The sequence below is a fragment of the Saccoglossus kowalevskii genome, chromosome 14 (genome assembly GCF_978046115.1).
Source record: "Saccoglossus kowalevskii chromosome 14, keSacKowa6.1, whole genome shotgun sequence".
Classification (NCBI taxonomy): Eukaryota; Metazoa; Hemichordata; class Enteropneusta; family Harrimaniidae; genus Saccoglossus; species Saccoglossus kowalevskii.
In genome coordinates this window covers 33,106,313-33,130,194 of record NC_140654.1, presented here as the reverse complement: position 1 = coordinate 33,130,194, position 23,882 = coordinate 33,106,313, and the positions used below count along the sequence as shown (strand labels likewise).

Below are 23,882 nucleotides of genomic sequence, written 5' to 3'. Positions count from 1 at the left end.
CACAAAGCCTTGCCTAGTATGGCCAGTGCTAGAGTGCAGCATTGGGCAATTGCTCTTGCAGCGTACGATTATGATTTGGAATTCCGTAGAGGTCTAGATAATGGTAATGCTGATGCATTGAGTAGGTTACCATTGCCTAATAAACCAAAATCTGTACCAGTACCTACAGATACAATTTTATTGCTAGAGCACTTGTCAGGCCAACCCATTAGCGCTGATCATATTAGAAAATGGACAGCTAGTGATCCACTTCATTCCAGAGTGCTGTCATTTGTTAAAAGGGGTTGGTCAAATGAATTTAAATCACAAGAGTTGAAACCATTTTATGTACGTAGACATGAGCTCGGTGTACAGGAAGGTTGCATATTGTGGGGTAATAGAGTGATTATTCCACCTGCTGGACAGCAGGGAATTTTAACTGAATTGCATGAGGCACATGCAGGCATCTCTGTAATGAAAGCTATAGCTAGATCATACGTTTGGTGGCCTCACATGGATCGTGATATTGAGAAAGCAGTTGAGAATTGTGAAATTTGTCAAATTCATAGAAGTAAACCTAGTAAGGCTCCATTGCATTCCTGGCCTTATGCAGAAAAACCTTGGGAAAGGGTGCACATCGACTATGCAGGACCATTTTTAGGCAAAATGTTTTTGATTGTAATTGATGCATACTCAAAATGGTTGGAAGTGAAAGTCATGAATATTTCTACATCTACAGCAACTATTGCTGAATTGAAAGAGATATTTTGCACTCACGGCCTACCAGATATATTAGTTAGCGATAATGGTAGCCAATTCACAAGTGATGAATTCCAAAAATTCATGCTGTATAATGGTATTAAGCATGTGACCTGTGCACCATTTCATCCAAGTTCTAACGGTTTAGCCGAACGAGCAGTTCAGACTTTCAAAAATGGAGTGAAAAAAATGAAACAGGGAGACATTAAAACTAGAGTATTAAGATTTGTATTTAGATATCGTAGTTCTCCACATTGTGTAACTGGTGCTACACCAGCTAAGTTGTCTATGAATAGGGAACTGCGCATCCATTTGTCACTTGTTCACCCTGATTTTAGATCAAAGGTAATATCAAAACAGGCAACACAGAAATTGTATCATGACAAACATGTAAAATCACGAGTTTTTGATATTCATGATAATGTGCTAGCACTAAACTATAGTGGTAGAGGGAATAGATGGTTGCCAGGTGTTATTGTCGAAATTACTGGTCCTGTATCATACAAAATTCAATTGGGCAATGATAGAATTGTTAGAAGACATGTAGACCAGATTAGAATTAGGAAATTTGATAGTACTGTTAGTGAGACTAGGGTAAATGAGGAGTTACCAGAGATTCCAATTGTTAGTAAACAAGTTACTCCTTCATTAAGTATTCCAGTTTCTAACGAGGACTTAAATCCCAGTGTTGTTCTTGATACAAGTCCTAGTAACATTACTGATTGTAATCCTTGCCCAGATCACTCAATTATTCAGAATCCTCCAGATACCACTCCTAAAGATACAGTTAAACCAAAGATTTCTAGCCCAGGTGTTATTACTACTAGGTCTGGATGCATTGCCCACAAACCAGATAAGTTGAACTTGTAATTCTGAGTTTATTAGTGTTTTGACTTTCCTCATTGTAAGCCATTTTAGGGGGAAGGGATGTGATAACTTCGTATCTATATTTAGTACGCTAGATGTTCTTTTGTTAGTGGTCACATGACCACATTTGAGTTTGTAATGGCGGAAAAGCTTGCCAAGTTGTAGTCTGCAGTTCCACAGAATAAAACTGCGTTAACGTGTTAATTGCCGTTTTTCCTGTGTGAATCTTTGCGGTGATGGATAGGCAAACACTCGGTTACTACATGAATTCAGTCACATGTTACCCTGGATTCTGTATTCAGCCACATGTTACCCTTGATACTAAATTCAGTCACATGTTACCCTGGATACTGAATTCAGTCACATGTTACCCTGGATACTGAATTCAGTCACAAGTTACCCTGGATACTGAATTCAGTCACATGTTACCCTTGATACTAAATTCAGCCACATGTTACCTTGGATACTGAATTCAGTCACATGTTACCCTGGATTCTGAATTCAGCCACATGTTACCCTGGATACTCAATTCAGTCACAGGTCACCTTGAATACTGAATTGCTTCGTAGGATTTTGTATTAATAATAATGATGTGATGCGGTCTTTGATAAGCCAAAACAAACAACGTCAGTCACATAAATGATTATTGATTAAACGATGAACGGTTTCAAATATGTTTTCTGGTCATAAATGTATCCATGGTAACAAATAACATAAGTTAGAGCGATATAAGAATTATTAGTTGTCTGTAAATCGTACATCTACTTGTAAGGGCGCCCTCAACTGTTTAGAGATGGATAAACACACATAAATGGCCATGTAGCAATGTGAGTGAACTAGTTTAAATGTTTAACCATTGCACTTGAGAACATTTTCAGCATACATGACAACCCGCACTGCATTAAGGATACTTATGGCTGGGGTTGTTTATATACTCGTTTTTGATTCAAAATATACATTACACACAACACGTAAAAAAAACATGTGATGTAATCACCTTAATATTAACAGTATTTGGTAATTGACATGACATCAGCAGAGTCTTAATCACAATCCTATGTACTTATCTATGGCTTTTCTATGTTGAACATAATATATAGATGACAACATTTCAGTTATAAACAACACGTGTTCATATTTTTTGTTAAATTTATGTGGTTTATACTTTATATATAGTTTATTCAATATCATTGAATGAAATCATTGGAACTGGTAAGCAAAATTTTCCCCTTGAACCGATAAATCCTTTACACTTCGAAAACAATTCGGAGTGGCCTGAAAAGTCAGCAAGTATGAATAATGTTTATATTAAACATTCACCGAGTACATTAAAACGTGGTGTTATAAGGCTATATTGAAAAAATGACAGTGTAAACATTTGTAGATACACGTGTACATAACAAGACTCTCCACGATTTCAAACGGTCAATTGATATGTTTCAAGACAAAATGTTTCTCACCAATAGGAATTCTTTTTATTTGATGAGCATAATACACGTAACATACACATACACTGGAATTGATGTATACCAAAATGCTCACCTAAATCAGAACTATTGTCAATCAAGCGAGGTCAGAGGTCACATTACACTACTACGCGCGATGGATTATGGGTACATTAACATAAACACAGTAATGTATAAACGATAAAATTGTCTGATATGTCACAACGAACCATACAAAAAGGTACCCACAACTATAGTGTTTATTTTTCAGTAAGCGGAAGAAACAGAGTGAAATCAGGCTATTTGGCTTGCGAAATTGTTTTCATTTCATGCTTGGATTATTCTGAATGCAGCGGAGACCACTTTGTATGAATGGTTGTATGAATGATAACTCTGTTCTGTTTAACTCTGTTCAAAAGGATCTTTTGAAAAAATACCATTAGTTATTGGTACACTTACTGAGACGGACAAAGAGCAACATATAACGAAGGTGAACTCGGATAATATATAGATTTGGGGTCAGACTCGGAGTCATGACATTCCATGTAAATCACATTCAACGAACAATGAATTACCCACAAGCTTGCAATATCGTAATAGTTTGAAAAAATCCGTCTAAATAGAGCAGTGTTCAGCCATATCCTTAACATACATACTCACTGGAATAGGGGTATTTCAGGTATAGCCTTGTCTGTAACATATACACCCACTGAATTGGATGTATTCTATTCCTTAGCCACGTCCTTAACATAACCACTCACTAGAATTGGGGTATCCCAGTGGTCAGCTTTGCCCATGGCATATGCACCCACTGAATTGGATGTATTCTATTCCTTAGCCACGTCCTTAACATAACCACTCACTAGAATTGGGGTATCCCAGTGGTCAGCTTTGCCCATGGCATATGCACCCACTGAATTGGATGTATTATATTCCTTAGCCACGTCCTTAACATAACCACTCACTAGAATTGGGGTATCCCAGTGGTCAGCTTTGCCCATGGCATATACACCCACTGAATTGGATGTATTCTATTCCTTAGCCACGTCCTTAACATAACCACTCACTAGAATTGGGGTATCCCAGTGGTCAGCTTTGCCCATGGCATATACATCCAATGAGATTGAATCTAAGTGGACTTATCTCGTGCAAATTGAACCGATTTACTACTTCGTTGGTAAAGTTCACGTATAAGTGCCATTTATACGTCAAATTTGAACTTAACATAAATTCATATGTATATCACGTTTTAATTATAATATAGCCGTCATTTATTATTTTCTGAAACTGTTTTTACACCGGTTTATCTAACCGGATGAGAAACCGGATGAAGTATTCAAGAATATTGTTTTTCAAAATATATAATCAATGACACAAAATATCTGTCCATCGAACTGGAATTGGCATTATTCACAGTAATTCGGACAAATAAAATACAAATCACAAAAAAATATTTGTATTAAAATCGATATTGAAATACGAAGTGTTTAATCTACACTTATTTTTTTGAACGAGCCGGATATACCACCTAGAGCATCAACTCCCTGGGTAGACCCACCAAGTATGTCGTTGGCTTCAGGGATGCCAAACTGATTCCGATATTCAAATTCAGCGTCACACTTCATCAGATTCTTGAACCATTCCATCCAGTCAAAATCCATGAACTGTCCACCGAACTCTGGAGGAAGAATAGACGATGGCACATGCTCATGCAGGGTGCCGTACTCCTGACCATGAAAGTGATGCTGAAGGACGATAAATACAACGCAAGTCAAGAAACACCGTATGCACAGTAGGAGTGAACACAAATATCGTCTTATATTATCAGTGCAAATCTATCTATATATAGTGTGCAGTGCCAATATAACTGAATATATGATATATAAAAAATAATATTTTGGAAGACATTTATTTCGCCTTGTTTGAGTTTGTCAACAATCGATACATGTTGTGAAAGATAATATTGATAAATAATCATACATTCGGCTCCCATAATATGGATGATTTCCATAGTAGATACATCATTCATAGAGGGATGGTTGATCACCCATAAAAAGATGTCATTCGTAGTTCCATGGTAAGGACAGCATAAACAACATAAATGGCACCCATAGCAGGAACGGCTACCGGCAGCTGAAATGACTTCCATAGCAGGTACCGTACCAATGGCAGAAACGGCTCTCTTAGCAAGAACAGCGCCCATTGCATATATGACAACAGATAGCAGGACAACACCCATAGCAGGAGTATCACTCATAGAAGATACTACTGTCATGGCAGTGAAGGCTCCCAAAGCAGGAATATCACTCATAGAAGATACTGCTGTCATGACAGTGAAGGCTCCCAAAGCAGGAATATCACTCATAGAAGATACTGCTGTCATGACAGTGAAGGCTCCCATAGCAGGAATATCACTCATAGAAGATACAGCTGTCATGACAGTGAAGGCTCCCAAAGCAGGAATATCACTCATAGAAGATACTGCTGTCATGACAGTGAAGGCTCCCAAAGCAGGAATATCACTCATAGAAGATACTGCTGTCATGACAGTGAAGGCTCCCATAGCAGGAATATCACTCATAGAAGATACTGCTGTCATGACAGTGAAGGCTCCCAAAGCAGGAATATCACTCATAAAAGATACAGCTGTCATGACAGTGAAAGCTCCCATAGCAGGAATATCACTCATAGAAGATACTGCTGTCATGACAGTGAAGGCTCCCAAAGCAGGAACATCACTCATAGAAGATACTGCTGTCATAACAGTGAAGGCTCCCAAAGCAGGAGTATCACTCATAGAAGATACAGCTGTCATGACAGTGAAGGCTCCCATAGCAGGAATATCACTCATAGAAGATACTGCTGTCATGACAGTGAAGGCTCCCATAGCAGGAATATCACTCATAGAAGATACTGCTGTCATGACAGTGAAGGCTCCCAAAGCAGGAATATCACTCATAGAAGATACTGCTGTCATGACAGCGAAGGCTCCCAAAGCAGGAATATCACTCATAGAAGATACTGCTGTCATGACAGTGAAGGCTCCCAAAGCAGGAATATCACTCATAGAAGATACTGCTGTCACGACAGTGAAGGCTCCTAAAGCAGGAATATCACTCATAGAAGATACTGCTGTCATGACAGTGAAGGCTCCCAAAGCAGGAATATCACTCATAGAAGATACTGATGTCATGACAGTGAAGGCTCCCAAAGCAGGAATATCACTCATAAAAGATACTGCTGTCATGACAGTGAAGGCTCCCATAGCAGGATCGGTTATCACATATAGCGGGAATGTTTGCCCTAGCAAAGTTGCTGGTCTGGGTAAGACAGCTCCCATTGCAACCAAAGACAAACAGTATCACTTACCCTTTCAATCAACTTTGCTGACATGAATGGCTTAAATATTAAAAACAAGGTGTCCATTATCTCGGGCTGCCTTATAATGTGATTTGCTTTGAATCTCATGGGATTGGAGTTCTGAATTGAGGAAACAAACAAACAATATATTTAATTATTCATATGAAATGTACCATTGTCTTCATCCATCCATACAAACAAATAACATAAACCCACCACAATTCTTAAATATTTAATATCACGTGACTAACCATCATGCAATCCATCTGTTTTTTGGCCTGTGTTGGTCCCATTTTTAAAATATGTCTCATTGTCAACCCTTCGTAGTCACCTACAAACACAACACCGTTCACTTGGACTTCTTCGTCCTCGATTATTTTTTCCATCGCAATCGAAAATGCAGCCGTAATCAAGTCTGGATCATATCTGTCAGGGTCCCATTTACCTGATGAAATAAAATGGGCATGTTACTGTGAAGTTAGCAACTATTGTTATTGTGATCATAAGGAATCATACTTTAATATTTGAAGTAAATAGGAAAGATATGAATATTTCAGGCAAATAAAAAGGCACGTGACAATCCTGTCGTAACTGTACAGAGAAATAGCGTATTCCCGAAGTTTACCTCGAACACTATCTTTTATTGCAATGATCAAACGACGCAAAACACACACATCAACAAATAAATGTATTATTGACTGAGATAGATTTACTTCATTGAACGCATACATCACTGGGACGAGTCACCTTTGAATGTGTGTCACCAGTAATCAGTCAAGTAGAAACAGTCAAATTTTTATCAGATTATGACTACTACTTTCTCAATTATTGCAAGATATTTTCACCCCGGGGGATCACTATATATATGCCGTTACTACCCCATGAGCATTCCAAATTTAGCAGGGAAAGGGGGTGTTTTTCACCTTCTAAAGCCGGCCCGCGCGGGAGGCAAATAGACTCCCTTTACAATTCTAATGTCTGCAATAGGCCCCCAGAAATAAACTCACAGGGTTGCTGCACCCGCTGTAGGCCCTCTCTTGCAACAACCACTTCCATACACCGCTCTACTGTATCCATAGCTTGTTTTAGTTGATCACACAGGACATATGTCGTTCGCACTAAGGAAAGATTTCATACTGATGAATTAGGTGACTAGGTTTGATGAAGTTTGGAATAGAATTAGTAAAGTTATTGTGCACACATTAACAATTATCAACAACAACGACAAACATTTTTCCCTTAATATACCTTTTTTCTTTCATCTTGGATGATACGGCTAGGATAATAATAATGTTTTCGTAGCACTTATTAGTTCATTGAAACAAAGAAAAACTCGAATGTACACAGACTGCTTGACTTGGTATGTGGGAAATTTAGACTACAATTAGACAAGTAAGTATTTGCAATTTCACATAGTATTTATGTGTTGGAGACGATACGCCCAATTCAGCTGCTGTATCGTGACCTTTAATAAAGGAATTGTAAGTGCATTGCCATCATTATGATAGTGTGATAGGTATTTTTGATGGTTAAAAACCATTCACTTAGGTAACCGGGATTCGGTCGTTTCCACGCTAGGCTAACAAAAGACACACACAAGCTTCGTTCATGTTCCCAAAACGATTCTCTGCCAAGTCCCTGGTTTTCACCCGAGACAGCATTAAATCCATCTTTTTTTCTTGTCACCCCTTAACCAATTACAATCAGTATAAGAGACTCCAAGGCCTTGCCTTCCAACAAACAACCAATCACATGAAAGTTTTACACATCATAATCAATTAATTACTCGTCAAGCTGTCTAGAGAAAACATTGTCAACACTAACTAATATTGATGGGGTAATAATCTCGCACTAACATTCCACAAAGATACTACCTTAGTTAAAATCGCAAACAACATTGGTTTAGAATTACAGCTACTGTCTTGTATCTTAAAAACTGCAGAGTCATAAGATGTTTTTGGTTGATTTCGACCAGCTCGCCATCTGGTCTTGTCATTAACCTTTATCAGTATATGTCATGGCAACCACTGTCAAACTGACTGAAATATAAATCATGATAATAGCACTTCATGTGCCAATGTCATGTGATCATTTGACTCATACTCACTTATTGAAAAAACAATCACTGCTCTTCCACTTTTATCTTTAGCTGGTAACATAGCCTCTATTTCTTGTTCATATATTTGCCTGTACGCCGATGGTCGATAGTTGCTGTACAACTCCGGGTATTTTCGGCGAACTTCGTAATAATGCACGAGCATCTTAAAGGCGCGATCGACATCAAATTTCTTACATCGGAGGAAACGTACAAGGAAGGCGTCTTCGGGGGGTAGCTTGATTTCGGGTCGTTCCTTTTTAAATCTGGCTCTCAATTCGTCAATTTTCGCGTTCCTAGTACTGGGGTCTTCATTCAGCTCTCGTTTTGCCTTTTCCTGCATTGTGGCACTGAGTTTACACACGTAGGGTTGTCGCGGTAAATCCGTCATTATTGCTCTACAAGTACAGAGACGACGATGTGATCAACAGGTAGGAATAGGTATCGATATCTTCCTTATTGAAAGTTTTGCAAAACGCGTTGGCGGTAAGTCTTAAAGGGCATGCGCACACATTACGTAGTACAAGTAAAGCCTATACTATTATCGTATTTTGCCACACGTGTCTTTGTCTCACAATGACACAAGTGGCGTTCTAGACTCTGTCCCAGCTTCTTGTCGTTGCGCTATTGTGACTCTGCTACGGGAGTTCGTTGAGGGCAATATAACAGACAGCAGCGAAAGCTATTCACGCGCGAGACGGTACGACTTGGAATCAAGTACCATGCAAACAAACAAACAAACAAACACACTCACTGGAGTGAGTGTATGATAAACACTAATAACATTGAAACCAGATTGAAAAATCTAGCAATACGGTAATATTAAGAAAAAAACAAATCTTCGAAATTAAATGTACATATACATCCATCATGGTTGAAAGTTAAACATTACTCTGGCTGGCCTCGTCACCAATAATATATCAATATAGATTATTACCACCATAAATCCAAATGAAATAGTCGATGTCTTTAAACAACAAATGGATTTTTCCGCCTGCAAATTCAATACAGGAACCACAAAGTTATACCTATTATCATCACAGCACGATACAAGACTGTAACAACATTTATCACAGTGTAAGACCAAACCAATAAAGAAAAAGACAGCTACTACTAAGGTCTACAACGCTTTGTAAACTCTATTTACAAATACTGTAAAGAGTATAGACTAGACATAAATATCTCGAAATCGAAAAACAATTATCAATAAATATGGTAAAATCCTAAACAAACTTAAATTTAATATTAATGAAAAATAATTGAAAAGGGTATCCTCCTATACTTACCTTGGAATTAACATACATAAAACTTGAAAGTTAACTAAATCATATACCCATAGAAACCGATCTTAAAATCTTTAACTGTTTAGTCAATCCAGTCATAGCCTATTCCAGTGCATTCTGGGCAGAGACATTATAATGCATGACTACTTTTTTCAAAAACTTTACGTAACCCATGGCAAAACTACATATTGAATTCTGTAAATATTTAGTGAAAGTAGATACGCCAATGAAAGTATAAAGTGATACCAAAATGATGGAATATCGTTATAACATCAAGGACACATATCCGTATAAGTCAAATATCAAAAATTTGGTCTCAAGTGTCAAACACCTAATTAAATTATATCTTAACATTGACGACAACTAGAAACAGCAATGTTACAAGACAAAATTAATACACTCAACTGAATAACATTACAGGGAAAAAGGATTTTCGAAAATACAAATAAACAATCGATGCATAATGATAATCAAATCAAAAATCATAAAAACAAGTTAACACGCACAAGAAGATGTAAGGTGACCGCTTAATTGGAGCTTATCTGACGATAATTACAAATCCCGATCAACACGCTGCTCTGACAAAATTGACAATACGTGCCAACATCCTAAACATTGAAGTAGGTCGCTATTCAAATATTGATAGTGACAAATAATGCCATGTTTGCCATAGAAATAAACTAGAGAATAAAATATGTTTTCCTTTAAACTGTAAATTATACAAAAATGAAATAGAAACTTCCATAACAGACTGTGGCCTAGAAGCTAATATCAGATTAATTTGTGACATCGTTTTTTAAAACTATGATAGAACTAGCAAGTTTAATCTATAAATGTTTCGAAACAAAAAAGACAAAAGTTACCAGCTTCCTGAAAATACAAAATAATCAATATTTTGATAATGCACAGTTTTTTGTATAGTTTAATTGTCGAATATTTCTGATTCAATTGATTTTCTATGTAACTTTATTACGATTTCAATAAAGATGTTCATTCATAAATACTTTATTGGAAAAGTACACTTCTATGCGTGATACACTTAAATTCTGCATTTGCCAGTGTAATTGTTTACGTCCTAACATGTTATGACAATTTTGAACTGTGTAGTGATTGTTCCATAGTTAATAGACCCGATTCTGACCACTTACCAATAACATTTACACTGAAAACTCTAACCCAAAATGAGAACGAATCCTCAGTTGAGGGCAGTATTTTTACTAGATATAATTGGAATGTATCAAAAAAGGATCAATTCCACACATTTTGGAAAGGAGAAACTGCAAAGCTCTTGGTAGAAAGATTTCACACTTTAGCAAATATGGGAAATACTATTGAAGCTGCTAATATTTTATCTGATTTGTTATTTAACGCGGATGATGGCATGAAACGTAAATGTAAATTGCCACAGACTATAAGAAAGTTTGATAAGAAAAGTAATTGGTTCGACGATTACTGCAAATATATGAAGCAACAGACCAGAAAAGCCCTAAATCAGTTTCGAAATTGTAGATCTGTTGTTAATCTTGAAAACTATATTACTCACAGAAATAATTATCGTATATTGCTAAGGGACAAAAAGATATTATTTAACAATCTCAAAAAACGTGAAGTTTACATCTCTGAAAACAATCAGAATACAAAGGAATTTTGGAATTTATTAAATAGTAAGAAAAGTGGCTCATCTACAAAAATCCAACCAAGCGCATGGCATGTTTATTTTTCTCAACTCTTTGCGAGTACAGATTTGAATTATGGGAATGAAAGTAACATGTTTTTAGAAGAAGTTCAAGACTATCTTAATAATTTATTAATTTTGCCAGAGTCAAATGCAGTTATTGACTACTATCAGATTTTAGATCAAGCCATTACAATTGTGGAATTGGAACATGCCCTTAGTCGGTTAAATGCAAATAAGACAGCTGGTATTGATGGTTTATTGCCGGAAATATTTAAGCATATTCCTATGATATTTAAACAATTACTTGTTAAACTTTTCAATACAATACTTAATACTGGTATATTCCCTCCACAATGGGTGCATGGTTTAATTATTCCTGTCTATGAGAAGGGTGAAAGAGATTCAGTTAATAACTATAGAGGTATTACATTATTGCCTTCGATTACAACAGTTTTCAGTGATATTATATATAATCGTCTGCTTAATTGGGTGAACTTGCACTATCCTACAGTGGAAGAACAGGCTGGTTTCCGTAAAAATTATTCATCAGTTGACAATCTATTCGTTTTATCGACCATTATTGATCGTTATTTGTAATTAGGAAGTAAATTATACTGGGCATTTATAGGTTTTGAAAAGACATTTGATAGGATTAACAACACCTTACTCTTTTATAAACTAACAAAATCGGGAATGGGTGGCAAACTATTTAAAGTATTGAAGTCCATGTACCAAGATATCAGGGCATGTGTTCGCTCCCCAGTAGGTATTTCTGAATTGTTCAAATGTGAAGTAGGAGTCCAACAAGGCAGTGATTTATCGCCACTCCTTTTCTCTCTCTTTGTAAATGATCTTGGCGAATCAATACAACATAGCCACGCCGGGGTTTATATAACGCCTATAAAATTATTGTATTTGTTATTTGCAGACGATTTGACAGTTTTTAGCTCTTCCATTATGGGTTTACAACGTCTTCTGAATAATTTGGATCTATATGCAAATAAATGGAGACTAAAAGTTAATATTGATAAATCTAAAGTGATGGTATTTAGGCGTGGGGGCAGATTGAAATCAACTGAGCAATGGTGGATTTCAGGACATAAACTAGAAGCCGTTTCTTATTATAATTATTTGGGTATAGTATTGTCGAGTTCTGGGCTTTGGAACTATGCCCAGTCTAGTTTGGCCAAAAAAGCGTCAGGATCGTTGTTTGCGATTAAGAAAAGTATTTCGCAATTTGACGGTATTGATGTAAATATTGCATTTAAAATCTTTGATGTTAAAATCCTACCAATTTTAATGTACGCTAGTGAAGTCTGGGGCTTTCACAATGGCAATCAAGTTGAAATTATACAAAACAAATTCTGTCGATTTATATTGAAAGTCTATCATAATGCACCAAATTTGGCTATAAGGGGGAGTTAGGTAGGTTTACTATTAAAACGTTTAGACTTATTAGGATTATTAAGTACTGGCTTCGCATTTTATCATTACCCCGACACAGACTGGTATATTTATGTTACATGTTTCAGTACCATGAAGCAGAAAGGGGTAAAAAGTGTTGGGCCCTGAATTTAAAAATGTTACTTCTTTCTTATGGCCTGGGTGAGGCATGGTACAACCAAGGGGTGGGGAACTCTGAATACTTTGTTAAGCTTTTCAAACCGGATGTGAGACCTCGCACAAACAAATATCTATTGTTCTACAAAATATATAACCATTGACACCAAACATCGATCTATCAAACTGGAATTGGCATTATTCACAATAAATCAAGTCACAAAAGCAATGTGAAATACGATGTGTTTAATCTACACTTATTTTTTTGAATGAGCCGGCTATACCGCCTACGGCATCCACTCCCTGGGTGGCTCCACCAAGTATATCGTTGGCTTCGGGGATGCCAAACTGATTCCGATATTCAAATTCAGCGTCACATTTCATCAGATCATTGTGCCATTCCATCCAGTCAAAATCCATAAACTGTCCACCAAAATCGGGGGGAAGAATAGACGATGGCACATGCTCGTGCAGGGTACCATACTCCTCACCATGAAAGTGATACTAAATAAAAAAAACAGCAATATGACTTGAGACAGCGGATTGAAAGTAGAAATGGACACATATATAATGTTTATATTATTAGTCCACATTTATTTATATATAGTGTTCGGTACAAAGATCTTCTTTGTATATATGATATATAAAACAACATTTTTGTGATATTTTTCATTGTTATTAGATCATTCGAGCTTGTCATTACACCAGTACTTGCTGCGAAAGATGAGATAAAAGAAGAGTATGGCAAAAATCTATATATTCTATGATTTTCAAATTCGTTCACTTCCGGGCTACGAGTTCAGTGATGAGGGAGTCATCTTCTGGAAATGAAATGTTTCCCATAGCAGGGACGGTAACCATAGCAGGGACGGTACCCATAGCAGGGACGACACCCATAGCAGGGACGGTAACCATAGCAGGGAAGACACTCATAGCAGGGACGGTACCCATAGCAGGGAAGATACCCATAGCAGGGACGGTACCCATAGCAGGGAAGATACCCATAGCAGGCACAGTACCCATAGCAGGAATGGTACCCATAGCAGGAACGGTACCCATAGCATGGACGGTACCCATAGCAGGGAAGATACCCATAGCATGGACAGTACCCATAGCAGGAACGGTACCCATAGCATGGACAACACCCATAGCAGGGACGGTAACCATAGCAGGGACGGTACCAATAGCATGGACGGTACCCATAGCAGGGAAGATACCCATAGCAGAGACGGTACCCATACCAGGGACGACACCCATAGCAGGGATGGTACCAATAGCAGGGACGACACCCATAACAGGGAAGATACCCATAGCAGGGACGGTACCCATAGCAGGGAAGATACCCATAGCAGGGACAGTACCTATAGCAGGGAAGATACCCATAGCAGGGACGGTACCCATAGCAGGGACGGTACCCATAGCAGGAACGGTACCAATAGCAGGGACGACACCCATAGCAGGGAAGATACCAATAGCAGGGACGGTACCCATAGCAGGGAAGATACCCATAGCAGGGACGGTACCCATAGCAGGGAAGATACCCATAGCAGGGACGGTACCCATAGCAGGGAAGATACCCATAGCAGGGACGGCACCCATAGCAGGGACGGTACCCATAGCAGGAACGGTACCCATAGCATGGACGGTAACCATAGAAGATACGGTACCCATAGCAGCGACGGTACCCATAGCAGGGATGGTACCCATAGCAGATACGGCATCTAGTGCAGGGCACCAATCATAGGAACGGCACCCTTAGCGAGAATGGCGCCCATAGTAAGGTCGACACCAATACAGAAACTGCACCCATAACAGGGGCGGCATTTTTTTCTGGGACGGCAACAATAATAGGAACGACACACTTTATTTACTTGTATTTACAAATTATGTACTGATTATGTTTTTTAGGACATTAACCATGGTTATTTGCATTTGAATATTAATGTAATTGTTGCTTTAATTATTTATGATCAAATATTGTGATTTACATTACGAATATTACTTAAGATTATTCTGTATTAAATATAGTGCGTTCATGTTTGTTACCGGTGTGCGTGTTATATCCCAATGTTCTACCCTGACATTACTGTGTATGATCATATATCAATATCAATATATCTATACATTATTTATATTGTGTATTTTGGGGTAAAGAACCCAACCAAAAGGTCGGTGACGGTACTTTATTTTGGCCATTGTATTACGTTTGGCGATTCTACCACACCATAGTACTTCACCATATAATTTACCTTGTCACAGGTACCATCTAGTTAAAATGGATAAATACCAGTTATATACTGCCGAGGTTGTCTTCAACATAATGATACGTGAACACGGCATAATAGGCCCACTCAACTTAGGATCTCCTTGGTGAATAATCAAAACACGAGTCTAACTACAGAGGGCGTGCTGCATAGACTGTGATAGCAATGAAATGTGCCGTTAACATCTCCCTTAGGACCAAATATACGATTAGAATCTGTAATACAGGGACAACTATTATCCTCAGAGACTTGGAAAACTACTAGGGAAAATGTAGAACTACTAGTAATCTCCTCGTTGTTCAGTAAGATATGTGTACATTATGTTTCAATCCTATTACGCAAGTGCTAGTACGATCTCCATTACAATGGGAACCCCTACAATTAATATAATCCAGACTCGAAAATGGCATAGCAGAGAAGGTTCCCATATTAGAAACAGCGTCCGTAGCAGGAACAACATCCATAGCAGGGATGGCTCCTATAGTGGAGATGGCACCCATAGGAGGGCGGCTACCATAGCCGGGCGGTACCCTTAGATGTCTCTCATAGCAGCGATGGCACTCAAAGCAGGAACGACTCCCATAGTGGGGACTGTACCCACAGCAGGGATGGTTTCCATAGAAGGGGCGGCACTCTTGACAGGGATGGGACCGATAAAATAGATGTCTTCCTTAGCAGTGACGTTCAGGGACTGCACCAAAAACAGGGGTGGCACTCCACGAAGCAGGAATGGCTCCCACATTAGGGACAGCACCCTCGACAGGGATGGCGTTCATAGTAGGAACATCGCCCATAGCCGAAATGGCTCTTATATTAGGAACAACACCCATACCAGAAATAACTCCCATAGCAGGGACAGTGCCATTAATAGGGTTTGGCTGGGCGGCCGCCACTGACAGCAGGGGCGTCCCCCATAAGTAATGTCCCCAATAGCAGGGACAGCTCCCTTAACATAGATTGTACGTATAGTGAAGGATATAGGTCCTATGGCAGTGGAAGTCCCTGTAAATACAATTTACACACAATATCACTTACCCTTTTAAGTAACTTTGCCGACATGAGTGGTTTAAACATCGATAACAATATGTCCAGTATCTGAGGCTGCCTTATAATGTGAATTGCTTTGAATCTCATGGGGTTGCAGTACTGAATTGAGACCAAAAAAATAATATTCTCTATGAAATATATATAAATTGTGTTGTCCATGCAGATATCATGTATGCGTCACGAATAACAATTTTGCAATATCACGTGACTCACCATCATGCAATCCATCTGTTTTTTGGCCTGGGCTGGTCCCATTTTTAAAATATGTCTCATTGTCAAACCCTCGTAGTCACCTACAAACACAACACCGTTCACTTGGACTTCTTCGTCCTCGATTATTTTTTCCATCACAATTAAAATTGCAGCCGTAATCAAGTCTGGATCATATCTGTCAGGGTCCCATTTACCTGATGACATAAAATGAACATGTTATGAAATTAGTAATTATTGCTATGACCATAAGTAATGTCAGTTATTGTGAGTATCAAAATAAATGTCACGTGACAACTCTATCGTAACTGTTCAAATAGAGAAATAGCAATGCACTGCCAGATTAACTTAGACTTGCATACAATCCTTTGTTCATTTTTTCAATAAATATTACATTGGGATAGTGTATAAATGTCAAAATCCGAATTACCAAGAAAGAAACTCGGCTTTCGCCACTTTTACACTCCCATAACATAATATTTTGTTGAAAAAAAAATGATTAGCTTAATACGTTCACTGGCTATTTGCGCATGTCCACTGACTGGCGTGGTACGTTCACTGGCTATCTGCGCATGTCCACTGACTGGCGTGGTACGTTCACTGGCTATCTGCGCATGTCCACTGACTGGCTTGGTACGTTCACTGGCTATTTGTGCATGTCCACTGATAGGCTTAATACGTTCACTGGCTATCTGCGCATGTCCACTGACTGACTTGGTACGTTCATTGGCTATCTGCGCATGTCCACTGACTGGCGTGGTACGTTCATTGGCTATCTGCGCATGTCCACTGACTGGCTTGGTACGTTCACTGGCTATTTGAGCATGTCCACTGATAGGCCTAATACGTTCACTGGCTATCTGCGCATGTCCACTGACTGACTTGGCACGTTCATTGGCTATCTGCGCATGTCCACTGACTGGCGTGGTACGTTCATTGGCTATCTGCGCATGTCCACTGACTGGCGTGGTACGTTCATTGGCTATCTGCGCATGTCCACTGACTGGCGTGGTACGTTCATTGGCTATCTGCGCATGTCCACTGACTGGCGTGGTACGTTCATTGGCTATCTGCGCATGTCCACTGACTGGCGTGGTACGTTCATTGGCTATCTGCGCATGTCCACTGACTGGCATGGTACGTTCACTGGCTATTTGAGCATGTCCACTGATAGGCCTAATACGTTCACTGGCTAGCTGCGCATGTCCACTGATTGGCGTGGTACGTTCATTGGCTATCTGCGCATGTCCACTGACTGACTTGGCACGTTCATTGGCTATCTGCGCATGTCCACTGACTGGCGTGGTACGTTCATTGGCTATCTGCGCATGTCCACTGACTGGCATGGTACGTTCACTGGCTATTTGAGCATGTCCACTGATTGGCCTAATACGTTCACTGGCTATCTGCGCATGTCCACTGACAGGCGTGGTACGTTCACTGGCTATCTGTGCATGTCCACTGACTGGCTTGGTACGTTCACTGGCTATCTGCGCATGTCCACTGATAGGCATAATACGTTCACTGGCTATCTGCGCATGTCCACTGACTGACTTGGTACGTTCATTGGCTATCTGCGCATGTCCACTGACTGGCTTGGTACGTTCACTGGCTATTTGCGCATGTCCACTGACTGGCGTGGTACGTTCATTGGCTATCTGCGCATGTCCACTGACTGGCGTGGAACGTTCATTGGCTTATCTGCGCATGTCCACTGACTGGCTTGGTACGTTCACTGGCTATTTGCGCATGTCCACTGACTGGCGTGGTACGTTCATTGGCTATCTGCGCATGTCCACTGACTGGCGTGGTACGTTCACTGGCTATCTGCGCATGTCCACTGACTGGCGTGGTACGTTCACTGGCTATCTGTGCATGTCCACTGACTGGCTTGGTACATTCATTGGCTATCTGCGCATGTCCACTGACTGGCGTGGTACGTTCATTGGCTATCTGCGCATGTCCACTGACTGGCGTGGAATGTTCATTGGCTATCTGCGCATGTCCACTGACTGACATGGTACGTTCACTGGCTATTTGAGCATGTCCACTGATAGGCCTACTACGTTCACTGGCTATCTGCGCATGTCCACTGACTGGCGTGGTACGTTCACTAGCTATCTGCGCATGTCCACTAATTGGCTTGGTACGTTCACTGGCTATCTGCACATGTCCACTGATTGGCTTGGTACGTTCATTGGCTATCTGCAAATGTCCACTGACTGGCGTGGTACGTTCACTGGCTATTGCGCATGTCCACTGACTGGCATGGTACATTCATTGTCTATCTGCGCATGTCAACTGATTGGCGTGGTACGTTCATTGGCTATTTGCGCATGTCCACTGACTGGCGTGGTACGTTCACTGGCTATCTGCGCATGTCCACTGACTGACTTGGTACGTTCATTGGCTATCTGCGCATGTCCACTGACTGGCGTGGTACGTTCATTGGCTATCTGCGCATGTCCACTGACTGGCTTGGTACGTTCACTGGCTATTTGCGCATGTCCACTGACTGGCGTGGTACGTTCATTGGCTATCTGCGCATGTCCACTGACTGGCGTGGAACGTTCATTGGCTTATCTGCGCATGTCCACTGACTGGCTTGGTACGTTCACTGGCTATTTGCGCATGTCCACTGACTGGCGTGGTACGTTCATTGGCTATCTGCGCATGTCCACTAACTGGCGTGGTACGTTCACTGGCTATCTGCGCATGTCCACTGACTGGCGTGGTACGTTCACTGGCTATCTGTGCATGTCCACTGACTGGCTTGGTACGTTCATTGGCTATCTGCGCATGTCCACTGACTGGCGTGGTACGTTCATTGGGTATCTGCGCATGTCCACTGACTGGCGTGGAATGTTCATTGGCTATCTGCGCATGTCCACTGACTGACATGGTACGTTCACTGGCTATTTGAGCATGTCCACTGATAGGCCTACTACGTTCACTGGCTATCTGCGCATGTCCACTGACTGGCGTGGTACGTTCACTAGCTATCTGCGCATGTCCACTAATTGGCTTGGTACGTTCACTGGCTATCTGCACATGTCCACTGATTGGCTTGGTACGTTCATTGGCTATCTGCAAATGTCCACTGACTGGCGTGGTACGTTCACTGGCTATTGCGCATGTCCACTGACTGGCATGGTACATTCATTGTCTATCTGCGCATGTCAACTGATTGGCGTGGTACGTTCATTGGCTATTTGCGCATGTCCACTGACTGGCGTGGTACGTTCACTGGCTATCTGCGCATGTCCACTGACTGACTTGGTACGTTCATTGGCTATCTGCGCATGTCCACTGACTGGCGTGGTACGTTCATTGGCTATCTGCGAATGTCCACTGATTGGCTTGGTACGTTCATTGGCTATCTGCAAATGTCCACTGACTGGCGTGGTACGTTCACTGGCTATTGCGCATGTCCACTGACTGGCGTGGTACATTCATTGTCTATCTGCGCATGTCAACTGATTGGCGTGGTACGTTCATTGGCTATTTGCGCATGTCCACTGACTGGCGTGGTACGTTCACTGGCTATCTGCGCATGTCCACTGACTGACTTGGTACGTTCATTGGCTATCTGCGCATGTCCACTGACTGGCGTGGTACGTTCATTGGCTATCTGTGAATGTCCACTGACTGGCGTGGTACGTTCACTGGCTATTGCGCATGTCCACTGACTGGCGTGGTACGTTCCCTGGCTATCTGCGCATGTCCACTGACTGACTTGATACGTTCATTGGCTATCTGCGCATGTCCACTGACTGGCGTGGTACGTTCATTGGCTATCTGCGCATCTCTACTGACTGGCATGGTACGTTCACTGGCTATTGCGCATGTCCACTGACTGGTGTGGTACAGTCACTGTTTATCCGCGCATGTCCACTGACTGGTGTGGTACATTCACTAGCTATCTGCGCATGTTCACTGACTGGCGTGGTACGTTCACTAGCTATCTGCGCATGTCCACTGACTGGCTTGGTACGTTCACTGGCTATCTACGCATGTCCACTGACTGGCTTGGTACGTTCACTGGCTATCTGCGTATGTGCACTGACTGGCTTGGTACGTTCACTGGCTATTTGCACATGTCCACTGATAGACTTAATACGTTCACTGGCTATCTGCGCATGTCCACTGACTGGCGTGGTACATTCCTTGGCTATTTGCGCATGTCACTAATTGGCTTGGTTAGTTCACTGGCAATCTGTGCATGTCCACTGGTTGGCTTGGTACGTTCATTGGCTATCTGCGCATGTCCACTGACTGTCGTGGTACGTTCACTGGCTATTGCGCATGTCCACTGACTGGCATGGTACGTTCACTGGCTATCTAAGCATGTCCACTGACTGGCGTGGTACGTCCACTTGCTATCTACGTATGTCCACTAACTGGCGTGGTACGTCCACTGGATATCTGCGCATGTCCACTGATTAGCTTGGTACGTTCATTGGCTATCTGCGCATGTCCACTGACTGGCGTGGTACGTTCATTGGCTATCTGCGCATGTCCACTGACTGGCGTGGAATGTTCATTGGCTATCTGCGCATGTCCACTGACTGACATGGTACGTTCAATGGCTATTTGAGCATGTCCACTGATAGGCCTACTACGTTCACTGGCTATCTGCGCATGTCCACTGACTGGCGTGGTATGTTCACTAGCTATCTGCGCATGTCCACTAATTGGCTTGGTACGTTCACTGGCTATCTGCACATGTCCACTGATTGGCTTGGTATGTTCATTGGCTATCTGCAAATGTCCACTGACTGGCGTGGTACGTTCACTGGCTATTGCGCATGTCCACTGACTGGCATGGTACATTCATTGTCTATCTGCGCATGTCAACTGATTGGCGTGGTACGTTCATTGGCTATTTGCGCATGTCCACTGACTGGCGTGGTACGTTCACTGGCTATCTGCGCATGTCCACTGACTGACTTGGTACGTTCATTGGCTATCTGCGCATGTCCACTGACTGGCGTGGTACGTTCATTGGCTATCTGCGAATGTCCACTGATTGGCTTGGTACGTTCATTGGCTATCTGCAAATGTCCACTGACTGGCGTGGTACGTTCACTGGCTATTGCGCATGTCCACTGACTGGCGTGGTACATTCATTGTCTATCTGCGCATGTCAACTGATTGGCGTGGTACGTTCATTGGCTATTTGCGCATGTCCACTGACTGGCGTGGTACGTTCACTGGCTATCTGCGCATGTCCACTGACTGACTTGGTACGTTCATTGGCTATCTGCGCATGTCCACTGACTGGCGTGGTACGTTCATTGGCTATCTGTGAATGTCCACTGACTGGCGTGGTACGTTCACTGGCTATTGCGCATGTCCACTGACTGGCGTGGTACGTTCACTGGCTATCTGCGCATGTCCACTGACTGACTTGATACGTTCATTGGCTATCTGCGCATGTCCACTGACTGGCGTGGTACGTTCATTGGCTATCTGCGCATCTCTACTGACTGGCATGGTACGTTCACTGGCTATTGCGCATGTCCACTGACTGGTGTGGTACAGTCACTGTTTATCCGCGCATGTCCACTGACTGGTGTGGTACGTTCACTAGCTATCTGCGCATGTTCACTGACTGGCGTGGTACGTTCACTAGCTATCTGCGCATGTCCACTGACTGGCTTGGTACGTTCACTGGCTATCTACGCATGTCCACTGACTGGCTTGGTACGTTCACTGGCTATCTGCGTATGTGCACTGACTGGCTTGGTACGTTCACTGGCTATTTGCACATGTCCACTGATAGACTTAATACGTTCACTGGCTATCTGCGCATGTCCACTGACTGGCGTGGTACATTCCTTGGCTATTTGCGCATGTCACTAATTGGCTTGGTTAGTTCACTGGCAATCTGCGCATGTCCACTGGTTGGCTTGGTACGTTCATTGGCTATCTGCGCATGTCCACTGACTGTCGTGGTACGTTCACTGGCTATTGCGCATGTCCACTGACTGGCGTGGTACGTTCACTGGCTATCTAAGCATGTCCACTGACTGGCGTGATACGTTCACTTGCTATATGCGCATGTGCACTAATTGGCTTAGTACGTTTACTATTGCACATGCGCATTAGTGTTTGTGTGGCATACATACAGTGACAGTCACCCAGAACACTGTACTTAGCGTAGTGAATAATGTACAAAGCGATATAAGATGTTTATCATCGATTGTGTTCATTGTTATGGTAATTATATTTTTTCAGTAGCGTGTGCCCCTAGTTTAAAACGTTCTGTTGAGAAGCCAGCTCGAATCGTTGTCATGGTAAATTCAGACTACAATGACAAAAGTACGTTTTGCAATTTATTTCAAAATAAGTTGTTTTTGTGTTTTGATTTTTGAAGTTCAGCAAATAATGGGTATACACCTGATGAGTTGACTCGGACCTCGTATGACCTTTCACCTAATTGCCATCAAAGTCATCGTTACTGTTTTATTGAACTCACGTTTGCTGTCGCGTTATGATTTCTGATTATATGAAATCTTATTGAAATGTTAGAACTGACACACTTGATTTACAGCCCAAGATATCACACGCACTCCATGTGCCGATGTCACGTGATCATTTGACTCATACTCACTTATTGAAAAAACAATCACTGCTCTTCCACTTTTATCTTTAGCTGGTAACATAGCCTCTATTTCTTGTTCATATATTTGCCTGTACGCCGATGGTCGATAGTTGCTGTACAACTCCGGGTATTTTCGGCGAACTTCGTAATAATGCACGAGCATCTTAAAGGCGCGATCGACATCAAATTTCTTACATCGGAGGAAACGTACAAGGAAGGCGTCTTCGGGGGGTAGCTTGATTTCGGGTCGTTCCTTTTTAAATCTGGCTCTCAATTCGTCAATTTTCGCGTTCCTAGTACTGGGGTCTTCATTCAGCTCTCGTTTTGCCTTTTCCTGCATTGTGGCACTGAGTTTACACACGTAAGGTTGTCGCGGTAAATCCGTCATTATTGCTCTACAAGTACAGAGACGATTTGATCATCAGGAGTAAATAGGTAACGATGTCACGAAATGGGTTCAGTGTCATAGGAAGCTGTAAAGCGCATGCGCTCACATTAAGTAAAGTAAGGGTATTGTTACCATATAGTTTGCGGAGAAACATAGGTGGCGCCCTTTATATGCCGTTGACCTTGTGTCAGTCATGGTTTCACAAGTATGTCGCAGTTCATTACCACACGCACAAGACCAAAAATAGGTACATCCTGGCCAAAGTATCATTCAATATTGAACCGATGGGCGAAACTGCAGGCAAGACAAAGTTTGTCAGATATATTGGTGCTAATGAATA

At 41.4% G+C, this 23,882-nt stretch overlaps 2 protein-coding genes across 3 annotated transcripts; both read right to left on the bottom strand.

The window, feature by feature from the left end:
* Positions 1 to 4,297: 4,297 nt before the first annotated feature.
* On the bottom strand, positions 4,298 to 9,072 carry LOC100373384 (alpha-tocopherol transfer protein-like). Of its 2 annotated transcripts, XM_002739916.4 has the most exons (5): positions 8,518 to 9,014; positions 7,418 to 7,528; positions 6,662 to 6,855; positions 6,420 to 6,530; positions 4,298 to 4,795 (listed from the first exon to the last, which is right to left on the bottom strand). In XM_002739916.4, the coding sequence occupies exons 1-5, from the start codon at positions 8,894 to 8,896 to the stop codon at positions 4,538 to 4,540; spliced, it is 1,053 nt and encodes a 350-aa protein (XP_002739962.1). In that variant the 5' UTR covers positions 8,897 to 9,014; the 3' UTR covers positions 4,298 to 4,537. The 2 variants fall into 2 exon arrangements, with proteins under 2 accessions (XP_002739962.1, XP_077869746.1); XM_078013620.2 differs by lacking the exon at positions 7,418 to 7,528 and having other exon boundaries at positions 8,518 to 9,072.
* A 4,185-nt stretch (positions 9,073 to 13,257) lies between these two features.
* LOC100373235 (alpha-tocopherol transfer protein-like) lies at positions 13,258 to 23,633 on the bottom strand. The gene is made up of 4 exons (XM_002739915.4): positions 23,164 to 23,633; positions 16,551 to 16,744; positions 16,326 to 16,436; positions 13,258 to 13,530 (listed from the first exon to the last, which is right to left on the bottom strand). Exons 1-4 carry the CDS (start codon positions 23,540 to 23,542, stop codon positions 13,273 to 13,275), a joined length of 942 nt encoding a protein of 313 aa, XP_002739961.1. The 5' UTR covers positions 23,543 to 23,633; the 3' UTR covers positions 13,258 to 13,272.
* Positions 23,634 to 23,882: the final 249 nt, after the last annotated feature.

Excerpts from the sequence above, each read along its gene's own strand:
- LOC100373384 (XM_002739916.4), bottom strand. The coding sequence starts at position 8,896 with ATGACGGATTTACCGCGACAACCCTACGTGTGTAAACTCAGTGCCACA. Across the intron at positions 7,529-8,517 it reads AGTGATTGTTTTTTCAATAA|TGCGAACGACATATGTCCTG; the intron begins GTGAGTATGAGT and ends ATCTTTCCTTAG. Across the intron at positions 4,796-6,419 it reads CAGCAAAGTTGATTGAAAGG|CATCACTTTCATGGTCAGGA; the intron begins GTAAGTGATACT and ends ATCGTCCTTCAG.
- LOC100373235 (XM_002739915.4), bottom strand. The coding sequence starts at position 23,542 with ATGACGGATTTACCGCGACAACCTTACGTGTGTAAACTCAGTGCCACA. Across the intron at positions 16,745-23,163 it reads AGTGATTGTTTTTTCAATAA|GTAAATGGGACCCTGACAGA; the intron begins GTGAGTATGAGT and ends TTATGTCATCAG. Across the intron at positions 16,437-16,550 it reads AACAGATGGATTGCATGATG|TACTGCAACCCCATGAGATT; the intron begins GTGAGTCACGTG and ends GTCTCAATTCAG.